At 44.2% G+C, this 22955-nt stretch overlaps 1 protein-coding gene across 1 annotated transcript in view; it reads left to right on the top strand.

Annotated features, from left to right (window-relative positions):
* The window catches only part of IL1RAPL2 (interleukin 1 receptor accessory protein like 2), a 353680-nt gene that overhangs the window by 183149 nt on the left and 147576 nt on the right, over positions 1–22955 (top strand). The window contains exon 3 of the mRNA XM_087972218.1: positions 11486–11759. Coding sequence (XP_087828344.1) covers positions 11486–11759 — 274 coding nt within the window. The remainder of the gene's footprint in view (positions 1–11485; positions 11760–22955) is intronic.

The raw sequence follows: 22955 nt of genomic DNA on the forward strand, positions 1-22955 counted from the left end.
TTTGCAAGGAGGACATCATGATAAGGCCTTTTATATGCAAATAATCCAAATTGCATTTATTACACTGTCAGGGCCCGACAGAAAAAATATATATTATATTTTGTTTGCAGAGGACAAACAAAACAATTTTGCAAATTTCTTTGGGTCTTTCTTAATTGCTTAAAAATTACCACCCAACAAGAGTAAGAAAAAATGCCTACACACAAACAAGCATGGTAACTTAAAGATGTAATTATTTTTTTAGAAGACGTATAGCCCAGTATTAGAAAACTGCTTTGGTGTACTGGTTAAGACATTAAGCTAGAAACCAGGAGACGGTGAGTTCCAGTTCTGCCTTAGGCATGAAAGTTGGGTGGGGACTTTGGGCCAGTCCCCAGGAGACTGGGAGTTCCAGTTCTGCCTTAGACATGAAAGCCATCTGGGTGACTTTGGGTCAATCACCAGGAGACTGGGAGTTCTAGTTCTGCCTTAGCCATGAAAGTCAGTTGGGTGACTTTGGGCCAGTCATCCATAACAAAGAACATAGAATAATAGAGTTGGAAGGGACCTTGGAGGCCTTCTAGTCCAACCCCCTGAAGGCGAACCTATAGCACGCGTGCCACAGATGACACACAGAGCCATTTGCGCCGGCACGCGAGCTGCAGGCAAACTTACCTCACTGCGTGATTTTCAGCCTGTTTGAGGCCTTTTTCGGCCTCCCAAAGGCTTGAGAAAGAAAGGCTTCTGCAGGCTTCTGCAAGCTTTGCAGGCTAAAAACTAGCCCTATTTCGTCACTTCTGGTATTTTCGGAAAAACAGGAAGTGACGAAACAGGGCTAGTTTTCAGCCTGCAAAGCTTGCAGAAGCCTGCAGAAGCCTTCCTCAAGGCCTTTGGGAGGCCGAAAAGGGCCTCCAACTGGCCCCAAATCAGCTGTGAGGTGCAGTGCAGGTAAGGGGGCAGCGGGGGTGGGGGGTGGATTGCACACGCATGCATAGGGGGCGTGGGGGGGCACATTGCCTTCTGGGTGCTGGCATGTGAGCGTGAGCTTGCAAGCGCACGCACAATTTCTTGCACAGGAGCCCAAAAAGGTTAGCCACCACTGCCCTATACCATTTCAGACAAACGTGTTGTTCAATTTCTTCTTAAAAACCTCCAGTAATGGAGCACCCACAGCTTCTGGGGGCAAGCCATTCCACTGATTAATTGCTCTCACTGCTATGAAATTTATCCTTAGTTTCTAATTTACACCCGTTACTTCTTGTCCTGCCTGGAGATGCTTTGGGGAATAAATCAACCCCTTCTTTTCTCAGGAACAAATTGGCCACTCTTGTCACTGTCCTACTGAGTTAAATATTCCAGTTGTCTCATTTCGGTATCTTAGCATCTGTATTTTGGACTCATTGCCATATTTCTCCTGTTGTGTCTTTTGGGATCATGGAAAACAACAACAACAACAACAACCCTTCTCCAGCATGGCTGATTTCCAAAGGAGACATTGGCATGTGCATTACCTACACTTGGTGAGCAACTCAGAGGATTAAAGGCCTGGAGACCAAAACATATGAAGAATAGTTACAGGATTTGGGGATGGCCAGTCTAGAGAAAAGAAGGACTTGGGGAGACATGATAGATAACAGTATTCCATTATTTGAGGGGCTGCTTCGGTTATGAGCCTCGGTGGTGCAGGGGTTAGAGTGCAGCACTGCAGGCTACTTCTGCTGACTGCCAGCTGCCTGCAATTCGGCAGTTCGAATCTCACCAGGCTCAAGGTTGACTTAGCCTTCCATCTTTCTGAGGTGGGTAAAATGAAGACCCAGGTTGTTGTGGGCAATAGGCTGACTTTGTAAACCACTTAGAGAGGGCTGTCAAGCACTGTGAAGTGGCATATAAGTCTAAGTGGTATTGTGTTGCTAACTCTGCCCACTGCCAAGAGTTTGATTCTCACTGGTTCAAGGTTGACTCAGCCTTCTGTCCTTCCGAGGTGGGTAAAATGAGGACACAGATTGTTGGGGGCAAGAGGGTGACGCTATAAACCATTTAGAGGGGGCTGTAAAGCATTATGAAGTGTTATTTAATTCTAAGTGCTACGGCTATTTTCCTTCCTTCCTTTCTCCCTCCCTCCCTTCCTTCCTTCCCAGTGTGTTAGAATGCAGTATTGCAGGCTAACTCTAGCCACTGCCAGGAGTTTGATCCTGACCGGCTCAAGGTTAACTCATCCTTCCATCCTTCTGAGGTGGGTAAAATGAGGATCCAGATTGTTGGGGGCAATAGGTTGTCTCTGTAAACCGCTTAGAGGGGGCTTTAAAACACTGTGAAGCGGTATATAAGTCTAAGCACTATTGCAGGCTAACTCTGCCGACTGTCAGCAGTTTGAACCTGACTGGCTCAAGGTTGACTCAGCCTTCCATCCTTCTGGATAAAATGAGGACTCAAATTGTTGGATTCTGTAAAATATGGTGACTCTGTAAACAGCTTAGAGAGGGCTGTAAAGCACTGTGAAGTGGTATATAAGTCTAAGTGGTATTGTATTGCTATTGCCCCAAATCAGAGTGGGTCAACTTATTTTTCAAGGCACCAGAAGGCAAGACAAGAAGCAACGGATGGAAACTAACCAAGGAGAGAAGCAACCTGGAATTAAGGAGAAACTTCCTAACAGTGAGGACAATTAACCAGTGGAACAGCTTGCCACCAGAAGTTGTGGGTGCTTCATCATTGGATGTTTTTAAGAAGACACTGGACAGCCACCTGCCTGGAATGGTGTAGGGTCCCCTTCTTGAGCAGGGGGTTGGACTAGAAGACCTCCAAGGTCCCTTCCAGCTTTAGTCTGGTTGATTGAAACAGTCCTTTGAATCTCTCTGTGCCTTCGCAGTGCCTGCTTCTGTCTTCTGTTATTGCAGGAGCTATTTAAATTCTGCAGCCGCATCCAGCTAATGAATTGAAGTGGGATAAGAAATGACAAAACCTTAGTCTTGGGGGGGGAGGGAAAGAGGGGGTCAACACCTTTTCAAGCAAAGGTTCCCCCTGTCATTTGAGTGGAAATGTTAATTGGCTTCATTGCAGTGGAAATTAGCACTGCCAGATGTTGAATGGGAAGCCGTAAGTCAGAGTGGCAAAAAGAGACTCTTCGAAGAACAATAGGAGCGATCAAGAGGAGACACTCGCGTCTCCTAAACTTCTCAGACTTGTGGATCTGATGAAATTTTCTCACTGGTTAGAAGCCAACATTTGGGACCTCTGGAATCAGGGGTGGGATTCTACCGGTTTGGACCGGTTCTGTAGACCCGGTTGTTATGATTCTGTGCAGTTTGGAGAACCGGCAAATTGTGCCCCTGGCTGGCCCCTCCCCTCTCCACCCGCTCCTCCCCTCCCCACCCAGTCAGTCCTTATTGCACACGCCCAACTTCGGTGACTGCATTCTTCCCCGCCCAGTCACTCCTCAAGGTATTTCTTTTTTCTCTCTCTCTTCTGATGATCAGCTGTTCCTATGATCAGCTGTGCCAGGATTCCCCTTGTGTCTGCTTTGAAATTCAGCTGCCACGTTTTATTTAAAGGGAGTTGGAGGAGTTGAAAATTTCAAGGTTATTCTGTATGTCGTATTAAGAATTTCCAGTTGCAGTTAATTGGTTCTCATGATTTATGAAGGGTAGAAGTGGGAGGAGAGGAGGGAGGAGAGAAGGTGGATTCTGTGTAATGCGCAAAAATAATTTCACTTGGGAAATTGCCTTTGACATGCCAGATCTGTTTCTAAATAAATCAATTGGAGAGAAAATGTCTTGGAGTGATTGATATCATGGATACTTTCTGAATGCCTTACACCTTGCTTACTTACTGCTTCACCCAGGAAACTTCCCTGAGACCCAAGAATGAGGGGTAGGGTGTGCTGCCAAAAAAGAAGAAGCCATGTCCACCCAGTCACATGGCCATGCCCACTTAGCCACGCCCACAAGAACCAGTTGTTACAAAATTTGAATCCCACCCCAGTCTGGAATGCAGGAAGGTTGTGGGTCAGTGTGAAAGACCCACTCGGCAAACTGAGGTCCAGAGGCCAAATGGATAGCATCCGTCGATGGGGTTGGAAAAACCCTCTGGCTTCCAACTATGAAGAGCCATTTTCTTTTCAATGGGTCAACGTTCTGATTTGATAGAGGATGCTTGTATGAGACAGCTGCCCAGCCATCTTTGGCTTCAGAAGAAGAGCCCTGGTTAAATCCAACGAAAGATGGGAGGAGGTTTTGGAGCATTTCTAGCAGGACTACCAGATTCTGTAACAGCTTTGTTTCCCTAGGCCATCTGTCTGGCAAATGTGCAAGATTCGTTTCTCTTGCCATGTACATGTATACATCCAAGCTACATTCTGTTTGTTTCTCTGTGTCATATAATATATGTGGGTATATACATAATTTTTGTATTTATTTATTGATCATGTCATGTTCATGTAGTATATATTGGAGGTGGTGACCCTCCTTCCTTCCTTCTTTTTCTTTCTTTCCTCTCACTCTCCTTCCTTCCTTCCTTCCTTCCTTCCTTCCTTCCTTCCTTCCTTCCTTCCTTCCTTCCTTCCTTCCTTTCCTTTCTTCCTCTCTCCCTCCCTTCCTTTTCTTTCTTTCTTCCCACTCTCCTTCCTTCCTTCAATTCTACCTTCCTTCCTTTTCTTCCTTTCCTCCTACTCTCATTCCTTCCTTCTTTCCTTCCTTCCTTCCTTTTCTTCCTCCCAGTCTCATTCCTTCCTTCCTTCCTTCATTTCTACCTACCTTCCTTCCTTTTCTTCCTTTCCTCCCATTCTCCTTCCTTCCTTCTTTTTCTTTCTTTCCTCCCACTCTACTTCCTTCCTTCCTTCCTTCCCTCCCCCCTCCCTTTTTTCCTCCCTTCCTCCCTCTCTCCCTCCTTCGTGTTTGGAAGCAATGTTGGTCATGCTCAGGATACCTAATATGCTTTGGAATGTGCAAACAATAAAGTCACACATGTCATCTCACTCATATTTCCTTATTGCCTTGAATTTAAGTGTAGGCTTGAGGTTACGTGGTAGACTGACATGTCTAACAAACGCCGCAGTTATAAATTGCTTCGGTGACAGTTGCTAACATAAACTATTACAGGCAGATTTAGAATGTAAAGATTATTCAGGTGACAGTGAGTAGCGAGAGGAATTACTTGAAAATGGTGTACATGCTTGCTTATAATTGCTCATAAAATATTATACAATTCAGGATAATATGCACCCAGAATCCTCAGACTGCTGGAGAGATTTTTAAATATAAATCCCAATCCATTATTTAAAAGGTAGTGGAGGTTAATGTGTGTGCCATGCATTCTTTATTGGCAATAGGGATGGAGCCCTGGGCACAAGTTGATTGTCACCTTCAGAGCAAAGAACTGAGAGCTTTTGGATATGTGCCTTCCAGAATTTAAGTTCTCAGCTTTTTCCTCTTGTCTTCCTGTGTTAATGGACAGCTGCTGCTTTGTTTAGTAGTCTCAAGAGTTGAGATGTATTGATATTACAGTTCTCTTAAGTTTGTGGAGTTGTTGGCACTTATCTAATCACCTTTGGCTCCTGTAGTCGAAACACACACACACACACACACAAGATACACACCCAACACACACACACCCCACCCATCCAGTCCTCCCATTCTCATCCCTAGTTGATCAGTAGCATACTGTAGGAAGAGTGGCAAACCTGCTGGTGGAGTTAAAAGAGGGATCAGTGTAGAATCCCTAACAGCCACAAGCAGACTAAGTCTAACTTTCCTTGAATTCCATGGACCCTCATCTCACTCAGATCAGATGGTAACCCTTAGTTGAGAAGATTAATGTCTAACTAACGGTTGGCACCTCCTTGGAATTAGATCAATGTCCATGAAATTCAAGGGAAGTTGGACTTAAGTCCTCTTGTAGCTACGCAGGGATTCTAGGATGATTGCTCTTTTAACTCCACCCCAGCTCTTCCACTCCTTCTCCTACACATATTACATTTGTGATTTATAGCTATTTCAGTATGACTCCTTTTTTTTTTGTCTGCAGCGTAAGCTTTTCCTAACTTTCAATCACCATCTGCCTTTCTCTATGTTCACATTTCCTCATTGCCTTGAATTTAACTGTAGCATCAACGTTTCTCTATGTTGATGCTGGGTCTTACATTTTTGGCACCACAAAGAACAGGTCTCAACCTTCTACATTTTGATCTTCTTCAGACACTTGAAGAACGCTGTCATAACCCTTTTCAGTTTCTACTTCTCAAGTATAAATATACTCAGTTCCTGCAATGGCTCTTCACAGGACCTAACTGCAGGGGTGGGAGTCCACCAGTTCGCACCTATTCGCCAGAACCAGTTGTTAACATTCTAAGCAGTTTGGAGAACCGGTTGTTAGAAGAAATTACTGGCCTAATCCTGTAAGGAAGGCGGGAAGGAAACATTCTGGTGTTGCTTACAGAAACTGCCTCTCCGTTAACCCTTATTACATTCTTGGCAGGACTAGACTTCCTGTCTCTGGAACTTCTCTGGAGTTTTTTTCCCCCTCCTTTGCTGGTACTTTGCTTGTGCGGAGTCACCATTCAAAGTTACAATGGCACTGAAAAAAGTGACTTATGACCCTTTTTTCACACTTACGACTGTTGCAGCATCCCCACAGTCATGAGAGGCCAGGCGAGGAGATGCGTGCCTCGATGTGAGTGATGTTGAGTTGGTCACGCCCAGCCAGTCACATGACCACCAAGCCATGCCCACAGAACCAGTTGTTAAAAAAATTGAATCCCACCCCTGGCCACAACACCTCCTAAACAGAATCGCCCGATTGTCCTCACTGTCATTCTCTTGACTAGGTCTAGTTTGCTCGAACTCTTTAACACTACGGTATCTCCTTGACCTCTCCTAGCTTTTCAGTGCTGTTGTGGGAGATCTCTCCTCCTGGAGTATCTGAGAAGGTTGAATTTTTCCAAGGTTTCCAGCTCTTTCTGTCAGGTTTTTTTCCCCAAGAGATTAGATGTGGAACTCAATGTTTGACCCTGAGGCCACAGAACCTGTAGACCTAGGGTCTTCCTGGCGCTGCCATGTTGTTCCCCTGCCACCATTCAACATCTCCGCAAATGTGTTTGGAACAGCTTTGACCTAGATTTGAGGCCATGTGTGAGTTGTGTAAAACAGAAGCCTGCTTGGTGTTCTTTTGACAAGAGAAAATGACATTGTAGAAAAGAGAGGACATTGTCACTTTGATTAGCTTCTGTTTGATCATTATGATTTTCATCTAAGCGCATTGCGAGGGTTTCTTCTCCCACCCTCCCCCAAAATGTCATCAGATGTTACATGCTCCCTTATAAATAGTCTTCCGTCAGCTTCTCAGCACACGTTGCTGTTTGTAATTATATCCTCTGGAGTCATCAGAGGTTTAAGCCAGAAAACAAATACAAAAAGCTTCTAACAAGGCAGAAACAATGAGGATTCATAGCTTGCATCGTTCCTCTTTGAGCTGATGCACCCCAATCTGTTAATTATTTCCATCATTAGCTGCTGAGTTTGGCACCAAACAAAGTTACTAATATTTGGTCTTGACTGATGCAAAAGGAAGTTTATTAATATGGAGATACATTGTCCTTTCTTCTCCTTCTCCTTCTCCTTCTTCCTCTCCTCCTCCTCCTCCTCCTCCTCCTCCTCCTCCTCCTCCTCCTCCTCCTCCTCCTCCTCCTCCTCCTCCTCCTCCTCTTCTTCTTCTTCTTCTTCTTCTTCTTCTTCTTCTTCTTCTTCTTCTTCTTCTTCTTCTTCTTCTTCTTCTTCTTCTTCTTCTTCTTCCTTCTCCTTCTCCTTCTCCTTCTCCTTCTCCTTCTCCTTCTCCTTCTCCTTTACCACCACCTCCTCCTCCTCCTCCTTCTCCTCTTTCTTCCCCTCTTTCTTCCCCTCCTTCTCCTCCTCCTTCTTCCCCTCTTTCTTCCCCTCCTCCGCTGCTCCTCCTCCTCCTCTTCTTCTTCTTCTCCCCCCTCCTCCCCCCTCCTCCTATATGTTTATAGTCTCCATTGCTACAAGCTTCTGGACTGCACAATCCAAAGACTGACTAGGAAGTCACTTATTGTCAGGGTCAAAATTACGAATGATGAAATGTTATGAGGAGAGCAAACATTTCTGCTGTCTGGTTTTTAAAAGCAACAAGGAGAATGCTTTGTATGTGTGGAGTCTCTCAAGGATCAACTTGAACAAACTTTCCTTTACACAAATCGTATCTGCTACTCAGCCTAAGAGCTGGATGAATACAAAATTGTGCCTTTTAAAAAAATCTAAAGCATTATTGGCAAGATCTGTTTTATAAGCCATTCAGACAAGGTTCTTTAAGCATCTAAAATAAATATTTAATCCCTTGTTAACCTCATTCAGAAACCTCCCAGTGTTTTTTTTTTAAATATGTTTCCCTTAATTTATGTTTTTTGCTGGGAAGTTTTTTTAATGGTCTTTTATGCACGACACACGAAGAGACTAGCAAATATTTAATTTAATAAAATATTTATAGCCTGTGTACTATCCTAATGCACAGTATAAAGAAGAATCAGAAAAAGTTATTCCCAGGAGAAAGGAAGTTAGGTTTTATGAATAATTTACTTCCAATGCTTAACTGTAGTTTAATGAAATATCATTTGAGTGAGCTAATGGGTGAGTGTATCCATTATTCTCCAAAATCAGGCAAATCAAATAGTGTTTCAGGGATGCAGTCAATGCAAATGGCATTGTTTGTGTGAAGACATCATTATGCAAAAATGTAAATCCCAGTAGAATTTGGTCTCTTACTTGCAAACTCCTTTTCATTGGGAAGGAGGCCCTGCGGATTTGACTCCGCTAATTGCTGACTATGGGGGCAATCTCCATTTTGAGGCCTCGAGCCAGTGTGTTGGAGGACAATTTCCGCCAGCATGATGTCACAGAGCTCTGTTACCTTCCCACCAAAGTGGTACCAGTTTATCTACTCACACCTACATGCTTTTGAACTGCTAGGTTGGCAGGAGCTGAGGTGAGGATGGGAACTCACCCAGGGGTGGGATTCACATTTTTTAACAACCAGTTCTGTGAGCGTGGCTTAGTTGTTGGGCGTGGCTTGGTGGTCATGTTACTGGCTGGGCGTGGCCAACTCAACATCACTCACATCGAGGCACGCATCTCCTCGCCTGGCCTCTCATGACTGTGGGGATGCTGCAACAGTCATAAGTGTGAAAAACGGCCATAAGTCACTTTTTTCAGTGCCATTGTAACTTTGAATGGTCATTCCACACAAGCAAAGTACCAGCAAAGGAGGGGGAAAAAACTCCAGAGAAGTTCCTGAGGCAGGAAGTCTAGTCCTGCCAAGAATGTAATAAGGGTTAACGGAGAGGCAGTTTCTGTAAGCAACACCAGAATGTTTCCTTCCTGCCTTCCTTACAGGATTAGGCCAGTAATTTCTTCTAACAACTGGTTCTCAGAACTGCTTGGAATGTTAACAACCGGTTCTAGCGAATAGGTGCAAACTGGTAGAATTCCACCCCTGCTTGAGCCAGTGCGTTGAAGGACAATTTCCGCCAGCATAATGTCACGGAGCTCTGTTACCTTTCCATCAAAGTGGTACTATTTATCTACTCACACCTACATGCTTTTGAACTGCTGGTTGGCAGGAGCTGAGGTGAGGATGGGAACTCACCCCGTCACACAACGCTTGGGTCTCGAACCTGGCTGCTGGTTTTCCAGCCACCAAGTCTAGCATCTTAACCACTGAGCCACTGCACCACCCCTTTTCACCGACGGACAGCTAATTACGAGATTGATGTAGTCTGATGCAGTTTGATGTAGTTTGATGTAGTCTATATAAATGCCATGGTTGTTAAGCAAATTCTGCGGTTGCTAAGCAAACCTATTGTACCCAAGGGTGTTTTTTTTTTTTTTTGCTGAAAAACGGAAGTAGATGGTTTAAGAAGTCAAAAACCATAGTCATGTGATAGCAAGAGCCTGCAAACATTTTTAAAGTCAAGTCAGTTGCCAAACATCCAAAATGCAATTCCATGATCTTAGGTATGTGTGTGGCCATTGTAACTTTAAAATCAGGTTGTAAGTAGCTTTGGGTGGGATCCGTTGTAACTTCAAACAGTTGTTAAGATACTGGCCATACCTTTATGGGCAATTCACTAAGTGTGCTGTGTTATTCACCACAGACACATAGTGCCTCATTTCTCCTCAGGACAATATTTGTGCATGGAAGGGTAGAGGCACCATTGTGAAAGGATTATATGTGCATTGCAATCCATCATCCCTGTTCATGATTAGAAGGGCTTGCAGGAGGTATTTATGACACAACAATGAAGGAAAAAAGAATGAGGAAGGACGAGCAAGGCATGATAACTCGAATGCAATTTTTGAAAATTCTTTCTACATCAACCTTGAATCAAAACGGATTCAGGAATTGTATAGCACAGTGTTCTTGGCAGAGCTGTTAGAACTTCCCAAATTTTCCCTCTGATGTTGGCTATGTCATAAAAAGAAACTGTAGAACAGATCTGATCCATAAATAGAACAGAGTAAGAGCTGCAGGGTTAAAATTTTGTGGGTCCCCCACAAAATGCTACCGGTTCTGCATGGTTCTATAGAGCCAGTAGCTCGGAAGAGCAGCAGACACCAAACCTGTTCTGTGTTTGCTGCTGTTTGGCCCACCCACCTGCCTGGGCTCTTACCTGTCCTTTATTTCCTGCTTTTTCAACTTCAGCTGCTTTGTGTGGCACAGCTGAGGTTGAAAAAGCAAGGAAAAAGAGGCTTTTCAAATGCTGCTTACCTGCGCGCAGCGCTTTTCGGCTGTCTGGGTGGCACAGCTGAAGGTTTTTTTACACATGCACGCAGCAAAATATAGTCACTGAATCGGTAGTAATACTGATTGAATCCCACCCCTGGTCCCCCCACATTCATGTGTAAGCATCGGGGGAAGTTGTGTGAATATGGGGAAGTTATCAGGAGAAATCATCTACTCATTGAGCAGTAAGGAAGTCATGTCCAGCTTTTTCCAAGCTCCGCATTGTAGAATTTTTAATTGCCAACTTTTACAGCGGGGATTTAATTTGGCTTTCGAGTAAGATACGTACAGTACTTGACTTTTTTGCTTCTTTTTCTTAAGCACATTGCAGGTTCTCAGCTCCCCATCAGACGTCGCTTGAACTTAACCTTTCTCAAAACTATACACGATAATGGGTTTGAAATGGAAATTTAGCACAACTGGTCTGAGTACAAGTGACCGTATTGTAATTATATTTGATATGCTGTGATTTGGAAATTAGTCCCTGAAGCCAGAGATTGGAAGGACTTTGAAGGAACTAAAAACTGAGAAAAATAATGAAGTGGTAGAAGGGATATCTTAAAAGGATGGAGTTCTCAGAAACACAGTCAGGTCCTGTTTTAAGAATTTTTAGACAAGTCATGCTCAACTATGAAATATCAAGAGATCTGGGATCAATTGCCAGCTGGGTCTTGAAACCAGACAATTGGGATGACATTTTGCTCTTCTTTTTTTTTTTCAGTGGATGGCTGCATTGATTGGCTGGTGGACCTCAAGAAGTATATGGCCTTGGCAGGTGAGCCAGTGCGTGTGAAATGCGCTCTTTTCTACAGCTATATCCGCACAAACTACAGCATGGCACAAAGCACAGGGCTGCGTCTGATGTGGTACAAAAACAAAGGGGATTTCGAAGAGCCCATTATCTTCTCGGAAGGGAGGATCAACAAGGATGAAGACTCCATCTGGTTTCACACAGCAGAAGTCCAAGACAGCGGCTTCTACACCTGCGTTTTAAGGTGGGTATCATGCAGGAGAGGATGGATGGGTGGATGGGTGGGTAGATGGGAGATGGGTGGTTGGTTGGTTGGATAGATGGATCGTTGCTTGGTTGGTTGGTTGGATGGATGGATGGATGGATGCTTGGTTGGATAGATGCCTGGAGGATGAGTAGATGGATGGATGAGTAGATGGATGGATGAGTAGATGGGTGGATGAGTGGATGGATGGATGGGTGGGTGGGTGGATGGATAGCTGGGTGGATGAGTGGATGGATAGATGGTTACATGGATGGATGGATGGATGGATGGATGGATGGATGGATTGATGGATTGATAGGTAAATGGATGGATGGATTGATGGATGGATGGACAGATGGATTGCCAATGGCATTATAGCAAGCAATAATAATCTACACGATGACACTTGCACCAAGTTGTACCTGCTCAAGCAGACTGTGCAGTACTTGTGTCCTCATGTTAATGGTAGAGGCAAATACATACATGACATTTTATGACTTTAAGAAACATGTATCTTTCACCTTGTTTGGGAATGCCTATGACCTCGGCTATGTTTTGGAAACTTGGAAAGTCTCCATCCATCCAATCAAGCAACCAAACATTCATCCACCCTTTTCAAGTGTTTGCTGCTGTTATTGGTGATCATCATTATTAGTGTTGGTCAACATATTGGGGTTCTTGTTTGACGGTGTTAAAGATCTAAGCTGTCCTTGTTAAAGCTGCCTTTTGCAATTGACTGATAGAGATTTTGTCAATGCTAATAAGTGTTCAGGATGTTTTGGGATTGCACGCAAGGCGCCTCTTGGAATTAACTTGGCTTTCTTTTGCCACAGCTGTCCTACTTCTATTTGCCGGTCTTTGTATTTTGTGATTTTTTTTCTTTATTGTTGTTGTTTATTGTTGTTATTATTAAGAGTCTGCCTCACTCCAGAACAATTCTAGGTATCTTTCCGCTTAAGTGTATTCCATGTAGGAATGACCAGCGTAATTCCTTAACTGCAACTTTATTTTATTTTATTTTATTTTATTTTATTTTATTTTATTTTATTTTATTTTATTTTATTTTATTTTATTTTATTTTATTTTATTTTATTTTATTTTATTTTATTTTATTTTATTTTATTTTATTTTATTTTATTATTTTATTTTATTTTATTTTATTTTATTTTATTATTTCATTTTATTTTATTTTATTTATTTTTTTATTTTATTATTTGATTTGTCAATCGCTTACAAGATGATAGGTATAAGAATAAACATGAGTAAGAATACAGGAAATAGGTGCAAATAAATGGGGACAATAGGACAGGGATGGTAGGCACAATGGTGCATTTATGCACGCCCCTTACAGACCTCTTAGGAATGGGTATTCTTTCCTTTCCTTTCCTTTCCTTTCCTTTCCTTTCCTTTCCTTTCCTTTCCTTTCCTTTCCTTTCCTTTCTTCCTCCCACTCCCTCCCTTCTTTTCTCTCCTTTCTTCCTTCTTTCACCTTCCCTGTTCTCCTTCCTTTCCTCTTCCTTCTTTCCTTCCTTCTTTTATTTTTTATTTTATTTATTTGATGATAGGTGTAAGTATAAGTATAAACATGAGTAAAAATACAGGAAATAGGTATGGATAAATGGGGATAATAGGACAGGGATGGTAGGCACGATGGTGCACTTATGCACGCCCCTTACAGACCTCTTAGGAATGGGGTGAGGTCAATAGTGGATAGTTTAAGGTTAAAGATTTGGGGGTTTGAGGATGTAACTACAGAGTCAGGTAGTGCATTCCAGGCATTGACCACTCTGTTGCTGAAGTCGTACTTTCTGCAATCAAGTTTGGAATGGTTAACATTGAGTTTGTATCTGTTGTGTGCTCTTGTATTGTTGCGGTTGAAGCTGAAGTAGTCATTGACTGGTAGGACATTGTAGCAGATAATTTTGTGTCCTACGCTTAAGTCCAACCATAGGCCGCATAGTTCAAGGTTGTCCAAGCCCAAAATTTAAAGCCTGGTGATGTAGGGTATTCTGTTGCGAGCAGAGGTGGAATTAAACCTGGTGGCTTCTTTCCTGGAACTCGATGGATTTGAATTTCTGCCGAAAAGAAGTAAGAAGAAAGGGCCTTTCTTTGGTTTCTTCCATAAAGACAACGTAACCCGAGAAATACTTTTGCTAAACATACATTCTACACTGGGGACCTCGTAGGTCAGACCTATTCCTTTTAAAATGGAATGAGTGTGACTATAAATGGCCCTCAGAGAACTTTAAAATGCAAAGAGCTTGAAACGCACACATTTCCAAGTTAAAAGTTTCTCCGCTGCAAAGGGCAGGGAAGCTGACAAGCAAACAAATGGGACAGCCCAGGTCGTGACTCTGCTCCCGTCAGAATCTAACCTCTGTCCATCGCCGTCTCTCCTGTGAGTTCCTGATAGAACAGAATAGTTTCGCAGTTATCAGAAGCAATTGGCAGCCCGTAGAAAGAAAGAAAAAGGAGACCGTGAAAAGCTGCAGTGCTATAAGGAATTGATTTGAGTAATATGCCTCTTTTTAGATTGCAAAAGACTTCTGCAGAGAGAGGGGGGGAGGGAGGGAGGGAGGGAGGGAGAGAGAAGCAAATCTGGTATGAATTTATTTCTGCTAAATGGCCATAAGAACATTTCTCAAACTTGGCAACCTTAGGAGGTGCAAACTTCCCATCCCAGAATTCTGGGAATAGGTGGGCCATATATGCTGCCTGCACTGGTGGGATTCAAATAATTTAAACAACCGGTTCTCTGCCCTAATGATTTCTTCCAACAACCAGTTCGCCAAACTGCTCAGAAAGTTAACAACCGGTTCTCCCAAACTGGTGCGAACTGGCTGAATCCCACCACTGGCTGCCTGGGGAATTCTGGGAGCTGAAGTCCCATGCATTGGAGAAAGTCAGAATCCCTTGGTGATTGGCCCAATGTCATCCAACCAGCTTTCATGCCTGCTTCGGGACTAGAACTCACTGTCTCCTGGTTTTCAGCCTGGTACTTTAACCACTAGACCAAACTGGCTTCCCTCGTGTAGGTCAATGTTTATCTGTGCGGAGACCATCCACTTTAGCATCCTTGGCAATGCTGTTCTTCCTTCTCTCTCTGTCTCCCTCTCCCCCCTCTCTCTTTCCATCTCCCTCTTTCTCTCCCCTCTCTCTGTCCCTTCCTCCCTCTCTCTTTCCCTCTGTCCCTCCCTCTTTCTCCACCCTTCCCCCTCTATCTTCCTCCCACTCTCCCCATCTCACTCTCTCTTTCCCTCCCTCTTTCTCCCTCCCCTCTCTCCCTCCCTTCCTTCCCCCTCTGCCTTTCCCCTTTCTCCATCTACCTCTTTCCCTTCCTCTCTCTTTCCCTCCCTCTCCCTTTCCCCCCTTCCCTCTCTCTTTCCCTCCTTTCTCCTTCCCCTCTCTGTCCGTTCCTCTGCCACCGTCTCTCTTTCCTCTGTCCCTCCCTCTTTCTCCACCCTTCCCCCTCTCTTCCTCCCTCTGTCCCTCCTTCTCTCCATCTCCCTCTCTCTTTCCCTCCCTCCCTCTCCTTCCTTCCCTATCTCTTTCCCTCCCTCTTTCTCCCTCCTCCCTCCCTTCCCTTCTCTCTTTCCCTCCCTCCCTCCCACTCTCCACCCTTCCCACTCTCTCTCTGTCTCCCTTCCTCTCTTCCTCCCTCTCCCTCCTGCTCCCTCTCTCTCTCTCTCTCTCCTTGTTCTTCTGGGATGTAAATTCTCCCCTGGGTTCTGACCCGAGTCTCTCGGATATTCGTGTCCAAGGACCCACATTAAGAGCATCAACCAGGATGTCCTGATATATCCAAGACCTGAATACGAAGCGCCAGGCGTTCTGCGGGGAAGAACTGCGGCCATTAATCTTTCAGCTCTTGCTGATGCAACCAGAGTTTAAATCTGTCAGCGTTTCCATCGCAAGGCCTCATTTTTCAAGAACGTAACAAATCAGCTGGAAAAATTTTCCACTCTGGATTGAAACGTAGCTTGCCAAAGGACCAAGGCTCCCACTGTTCCTGAAAAGACCACGCATCCAATGTCTGGCATAATTCATCAGCGTGCCAAACTCCAGAGGAAGCTAATGGATAATTTGTACAATGATCACGGCGACCTGTGATGATTCAGCTAATTGTAAAGACACAAAACTACCTTCCCAAGTTCCAGTGGTGGGATTCAGGTTTTTTTTTTACTACCAGTTCTGTGGGCGTGGCTTGGTGGGCGTGGCTTGGTGGGTGTAGCAAGGGAAGGTTACTACAAAAAACCCCTTCCCTCCCCACCCCACTAACCTGCTTTCCAGCTCCGTTCTCCTGTGCAGGGCAACCAAAGGAGACCCAGCCAATCAGCTGGGACTCGATGGGAGGCAAAGAAGAGATGGGGTTGGCGGGGCTAGTCAGAGGTGGGATTGGCCGGTTCTTCAAACTACTCAAAATTTCCAATACCGGTTCTCCAAAACTGGTCAGAACCGGCTGAATACCACCTCTTTTCCCAACCTCCCAAAGTTAGAAGCTGTTAAAAACCATAAATCTTCTTTCTTTTATTATTGCATCACCTTCTTCTTCTTCTTCTTCTTCTTCTTCTTCTTCTTCTTCTTCTTCTTCTTCTTCTTCTTCTTCTTCTTCTTCTTCTTCTTCTTCTTCTTCTTCTTCTTCTCCTTCCCTCCTTCTCCTTCTCCTTCTCCCTCCTCCTCCTCCTCCTCCTCCTCCTCCTCCTCCTCCTCCTCCTCCTCCTCCTCCTCCTCTCCTCCTCCTCCTCCTCCTCCTCCTCCTCCTCCTCTTCTTCTTCTTCTTCTTCTTCTTCTTCTTCTTCTTCTTCTTCTTCTTCTTCTTCTTCTTCTTCTTCTTCTTCTTCTTCTTCTTCTTCTTCTTCTTCGACTTGGTTTGCATGGGAGTTAGGTTTCCCGCTCCCTACCCTCAATCTTGGATCGTGCTCTTTCCTGGGTGTTCTCTAGGACTATTTTTATTTTAGCATTATTTTGGGAAAATACAAGAAACCAATCCAGCAATTCCTCTGTAGTCAGGCCTTTGGTGATTAGGCCTTAGTGGCCAGCCGTGAACTTGCTTAGAGGACAGAAAACACAGATGTAGAATGTGCTTTCCTTCCGGAGAGGAGAAGATCACATCAGCAACTAATAAAGCAGATTTGATGCCAAACCCAGCCCTGCCTCTGCCTGCCTGCCTTCCTTCCTGCCTTCCTTCCTTCCTTCCTTCCTTCCTTCCTTTCTTTTCTTTCTTCTTCCTTTCTTTCTCTTCCTTCCTTCTTTCCTTCTTCCTTCCTTCCTTCTTTCCTTCTTCCCCCCTTCCTCCCGCTCCTTCCTTCTCTCTTTCTTTCTTTTCCTTCCTTACTTCCTTCTCTCTTTCTTTCTTTCTTTTCCTCCCTTCCTTCCTTCTTCCCTTCTTCCTTCCTTCTCTTCCTTCCTTCCTTCCTTCCTTCTCTCTCTTCCTTCCTTTATTTCTTCCTCCTTTTTCTTCCTTCCTTCCTTTCTTTTTCTTCCTTCCTTCCTTTATTTTCCCTCCCTCCTTCCCTCCCTCCCTTCCTTCCTTCCTCTTCCTCTTTCTTTTTCCTTCTCCTTCCCAATCAATCAATCAAATCAATCAATTAATTCCTATAGCCATCTATCTCAGTTAATGACTGGGGGACTTATAATTCAAAAAATAATTACAATTAAAATTGGGGTACCATTTTAAAACAATAACAACAATAGGGACATCCAAAACCAAAATGCACAGTCGTTGAGATACTTGGCCAGTTAACAATAAATCTAGGAAGCGGTGCCTTAACACCTTAGTAGAACCCAGGAACATGTCCAGATTTTGAAGGCCTTAAGAAAGGCTAACAAGGGTTGAGGCCATTCTAATCTCCAAAGAGAGGATGCTCCATAAAGCAGGGGCCACTGCAGAAAAGGCCCATCTCTCGATCCCCATTAACCGACGCTCTTAGGCTGACGGGAACTGCAGCATGCCCGTTCTGATCGATTTAATCAGATGGGTAAGAGATTCCTGGAAAAAGGTGATCCCTCAGGTAACCCGGTCCCATGTAAGGCTTTAAAGGTAAACCACCAGGACTTTTGCAGTTTGCATTTTGTTTGTTTTTCAAATAATTTTATTAAGCATTACAGTGGTCGAGATAAAAGCCCAGTCAAACCACACAAAAAATAAAGGCACAGAATAGAAAGAAGAAAGAAAGAAAGAGAGAAAAGAAAAGGAAGAATGGAGGGGGGGAAATCAGGAAAAAAAAATAAGAGAAAGAAGTAACTTTTCCCTGTTTGGATCTGAGTCTCTCCCATTGTTTTTTTTTTTTTAACTAAAATTTAACATTATAGTAATTAGAACTGCCGCTTCCCACACTCATCCTTCTCCACACGATGGGGAAAAAAACACAACCCAGCCTCCTCCCCTTCCTTTCTTCTTTCGGTGCCTTGGAAGAAATATCTTGCTTATAACTCAGTCATAGAAAAAAGCTCAGGGGGATTAAATGTCAAAACCACGACCTACACGGAACTTCGATAGTTGCCGGTGGTGACAATTCCCTGATTACCTTTAAGCCGATGGACCAATAGGAGATTTCTGTAGCATTTTAGAGAGGGTGATCTAGCAATTGGAATTTGCAAAAATAAAAATCCCTTCCCCATTTTTCCAAGCTGAACTAGAATTCTAACCTCAAAAGGCAGCAGTGGTGAATGAACCATATGGAATAGCAAATAAGATTAAAAGGAAATGTTGCAGGAGAACAGAAGAAGAAAGAAAGAAATCCTGAGAGATTAAGGTGGATAGTAATACATAGAGAAGGCAGAGAATGGCTGGAAAAATAAGTTATCTAGTTAGTTATCTTACCAAGAAGTTATATTGATAATTGTGTTTCCAGCATTAATCAAGAAGAAGAATCTAGCAATCTAGGACGAAGGAGAAATTTCCTGACAGTTAGAACAATGAATCCGTTGGACAATTTGCTCCCAGAAGTTGTGAATGCTCCAAGTTTTTAAGAAGTAATTGAACAACCGTTTGTCTGAAATGATATAGGGGTTGCCTGCCTGAGCAGGGGGTTGGACTAGAAGACCTCAAAAGTCCCTTCCAACTCTGTCATTCGATTCTATTCTGTTTGAGGGGCTGCCACAAAGAAGATGAGGTCAACTTATTTTCCAAAGCACCAGAAGGCAAGACAAGAAAGAATGAATGGAAACTAATCAAGGAGAGAAGCAACCGAGAACTAAGGAGGAATTTTCTGACGGGGAGAACAATTCATCAGTGGAAGGTCTTGCTTTCAGAAGTTGTGAATGCTCCAACACTGGAAGTTTTTAAAAAGATATTGGATAACCATCTGTCTGAAGTAGTGTAGGGTTTCCTGCCTAGGCAGGGGGTTGGAGTAGATGACCTACAAGGTCCCTTCCAACTCTGTTATTCTGTTGTTGTTGCTTTAAAAAAAAGAGAGTTACATGCCAGGGCTTGGATTATTAATGCAAAAAAGAAACATTTAAGCTCAGTGAATGGAGTTTTCAAGGGTGAGAGGGAGTGCTATAAATAATCTTACAGAAATGGATTCCCAAAGACCTGGCTGGAACTGATTTTCATTACCCCAAAATTTTAGAAGAACCCCATGGTAGATCTTTCACTGGCCGGGTGTCCTTCATACACATCGGGGGGAGTCAGCTGCATGTTAGAATGTATTTATATTTTACTGATTTATTAAATTCATATGCCACCCATCTCATCCTGTGAAGAGGCTTAAGGCACCCATTTTGCTCCTTAAACCTTCCCTCTTGTTAGGGATACACCCTAGCAGAATTTGCACGGCAGTCAGGCAGGCAGGCAAATATGTGAGATAAACGTTTTTGTAGCTTACACTCAGTAAAACAGATACACTGTGCTAGTTAAATAGTTTATTCCAGTAAGAGTTTTATCATAGTCAAACAGTCCATATATCATTCACTAGTTCAGTCCGTTCGGGGATTATTCAGTTGCAAAGTCCAGTGTCGAAAAAGGGGTTAGTAAACTTACAAATATCAGTCCAGTAATATATATCCTCGCAGTAGAGATATAAAGAAGTCAAACCTCCTTTCTTCCTTCGACGTTCAAAAACTCAGCAGCAGGGAACACGCAGTTAGCAAACCATCAATCCAGTATAGTCAGCAAATCCAGCAGGTTCTCTTGCTCCCTCTTATGGCGGTTTTACAACCGCACCCAAAATTACATGCTATGCAGTTTAAAGTGACACACACTTAAACTTACTATCATAGTTTATACATATTATTTTACCCAAACTACGTTAGGTAACCTTGTTATTCCTAACACCTCTCAAAGCAGATTCCCTGACCCCACTGTTGCTTGGACCCTGGTCTCCAGAATGTTCCCCAAATCTTGATGGTATGACCTAAGATTCTCAGTCATAGTAGTCCCAAAGGGGCTTATTCTGGAGCAGTGGTGGGATTCAAATGTTTTTAACTACCGGTTCTGTAAGCGTGGCTTGGTGGGCGTGGCAGAGGAAGGATACTGCAAAATCTCCAGTTAGAGGTGGGATTTCGCCAGTTCTCTGAACTACTCAAAATTTCCCCCACCGGTTCTCCAGAACTGGTCAGAACCTGCTGAATACCACCTCTGTTCCGGAGGCAACTGGACTTCTTAGGGTTGTTTTTTTTTTTTTGAAAATGTTTCGTTTCTTCATCCAAGAAGTTTCTTCAGCTCTGACAGCAATGGTGGGATTCAAAGAAATTTGCTACTGGTTCTGTGGGCAAGTCTTGGTGGGCATGTCTTGGTGGGCGTGGCAGGGGAAGGATACTGCAAAATCCCCATCCCCTCCCCATCCCACTAACCTGCTTTCCAGCTCCATTCTCCTGTGCAGGGCAACCAAAGAAGACCCAGCCAATCAGCTGGGACTCAGGAGGCGGAGAATAGATGGGGGCAGGGCCAGTCAGAGATGGATTTCCCTACCCCACTAACCTGGCCAGCTCCGTTCTCCTGTGCAGGGCAACCAAAGAACACCCAGCCAATCAGCTGGGACCCAGGAGGCAGAGAATAGATGGGGTAATGGGCCAGTCAGAGGTGGTTCCAGTTCTCCAAAATTTCCATTACTGGATCTGTAGAACCGGTCTGAGCCAGCTGAATATCACCTCTGTCTGACAGGATAGTGGGGAATGGAAGGACTTGGATGTGGATTTGGTTTATAGCTTTTCACTGACTTAAGTGAGCCTCTGTTTAATGGCAGCCCTTTAATAATAACATGGTATTAAAAAGGGGGAAAGGTTAGGGTTGTTCCTTTCACTCTGCTGTCCATCAATTAGCCTACAGACATCTTTTCAATTAAAGGTGCTCTGTTTGCCACAGCAGACCGACACAATCGGAGCAGATTGCTTGGCGGGTTGAGAAGCTTCTGGATGAGATCAGCTTTCAAGTGTGTTCATTGGTCAGCATTCCTGACCTCTTTCAATCCCAATTGAGTGCTGAATGCCTAATACTTTTAGGACTTGTGTTTGACGGCTCAGCATTTAAAGACGGTGAGCTTGTCATCTGGGAAGCTGACGGCCGGGGTTCGAGACCTGAGCACCGTGCCACAGGAGCGAGCTCCTATTCCTTGCTCCAGCTCCTGCCCGCCTCGCCATTCAAAAGCACGCAAATGCAAGTAGATAAATAGGTACCACTTCAGTGAGAAGGTCACGGCATTCCGTGCGCCTCGGCGTATGAGTTGTGCCGGCCACATGACCACGGAAAATGTCTTCAGTCAATGCTGGTTCTCTCAGCTAAGAAACGGAGACACCAGCTAGAGGGGGAACTCCTTACCTGTATTGATGAACTCCAGTGTTCTGAGCAAGCTTCCCAAACACGACAAACCTCTGAAGTGAACTCAAAGATTCCTTTAATTAGAGTGCCGGCAGCCCCAGCAAAAAGTTTTTCTCTCACCACGGGTTAACAATCCATCCAACAGGAAGATGAAGAGTTGTCTGCCACGTCTGTTCATTTCCACCCCCTGCCTTTTATCCCCAGAGCTAGGGTGGGGCTCTGCTAGCAGCGGTGGCTCTTCCGTCCCAAGGACCGGCCCATAGATTTCCACTGCTCTCCTCTCCTCTGCCTTCCACATGTCAGAGACTGGACTCAGCTGTTCCTCCTCTTCCTCATCAGCCACCTCCAGACCTGGGGGCTGTTGACCCTCCATTTGAGGGCTGACGGATGGCCCAGGCTCTGCCCCCCTTTCTCTCTCTCTCTCTGACAGCTCCATTCCCTCTTCCCACTTGGAGGACTCAGGTTACCTTGATGCTGATCCTGACTCCCGTGTCTCCTCCTCTGATTTGGCTGCTGGCCAACAGGTGACAACAACCAGGACCTTCTTAAAAAAAATGTTCTTTAGAGCAGGTGACACATTCTCTCTCTTATTTGTGTCTGTGAACCTTCCACTAGCCATTCTGCTTACGGTAGAAGAGGTTTATGCGTTGTTATGTGTGAGTGTGCCTCTTCCCCACCTCCTCCCACCAGTTTCTACCTATGGGAATATATTATGGATGCTAGAACCGTTGTAGTTTTATTCTTTTGCTCTGCCCAGGGTTTACAAACCTATTCATTTCCTTGACCTCCACCGTTCCTGCTCTCACCCAGTAAAATGAGACTATAATGAACACAAATATAAAACATCAACTCTCTTCTTGAGGAGCACTAACAGGGTAGCTTTATTATTATTATTATTATTCTAGCGGTACAAGGTGAAAAGCCGCTGCGATGAAACTAGCAACAGCCATTCAACAAATATACCATTAAAAGCATCCATCAGCTTCCAGATCAAGAGGAAATGGAATAATATGCAGGTGGTAGAGAAACATTCATCCATTTTCTCAGGCATCTCTTGATGAGAACCCGTAAGAAGACAAATGGGTGTCATGATGGCATCCACACATTCACATGCTCCTATGTCATCCTTCATCCCCAAACTAATGTACAGAATTCACACGGTTGCTCTATTTTTCTCCCTGGGGACGGTCCTGTAAAGAAGGCTTGGTGGAATGAGAATCTTCCGAAGTCCTTCAGTTTCCAAGGACGGCATGAGACATGATCTTGATAGAGTCATGTTACTGCACCCATCTACCCAACCAAACAAATATTGACTATGCTAATAAAGAACAGAATACCAGACTTGGAAGGGACCTTGGAGGTCAGAGGTGGGTCTTCAGCAGGTTCTAACCAGTTCTGGAGAACTGGTAGCGGAAATTTTGAGTAGCTTGGAGAAC

Source organism: Notechis scutatus, chromosome 10, assembly GCF_049901735.1.
Source record: "Notechis scutatus isolate UNSWTSFEM ecotype Mainland chromosome 10, rNotScu1.2, whole genome shotgun sequence".
NCBI classification, from domain to species: domain Eukaryota; kingdom Metazoa; phylum Chordata; class Lepidosauria; order Squamata; family Elapidae; genus Notechis; species Notechis scutatus.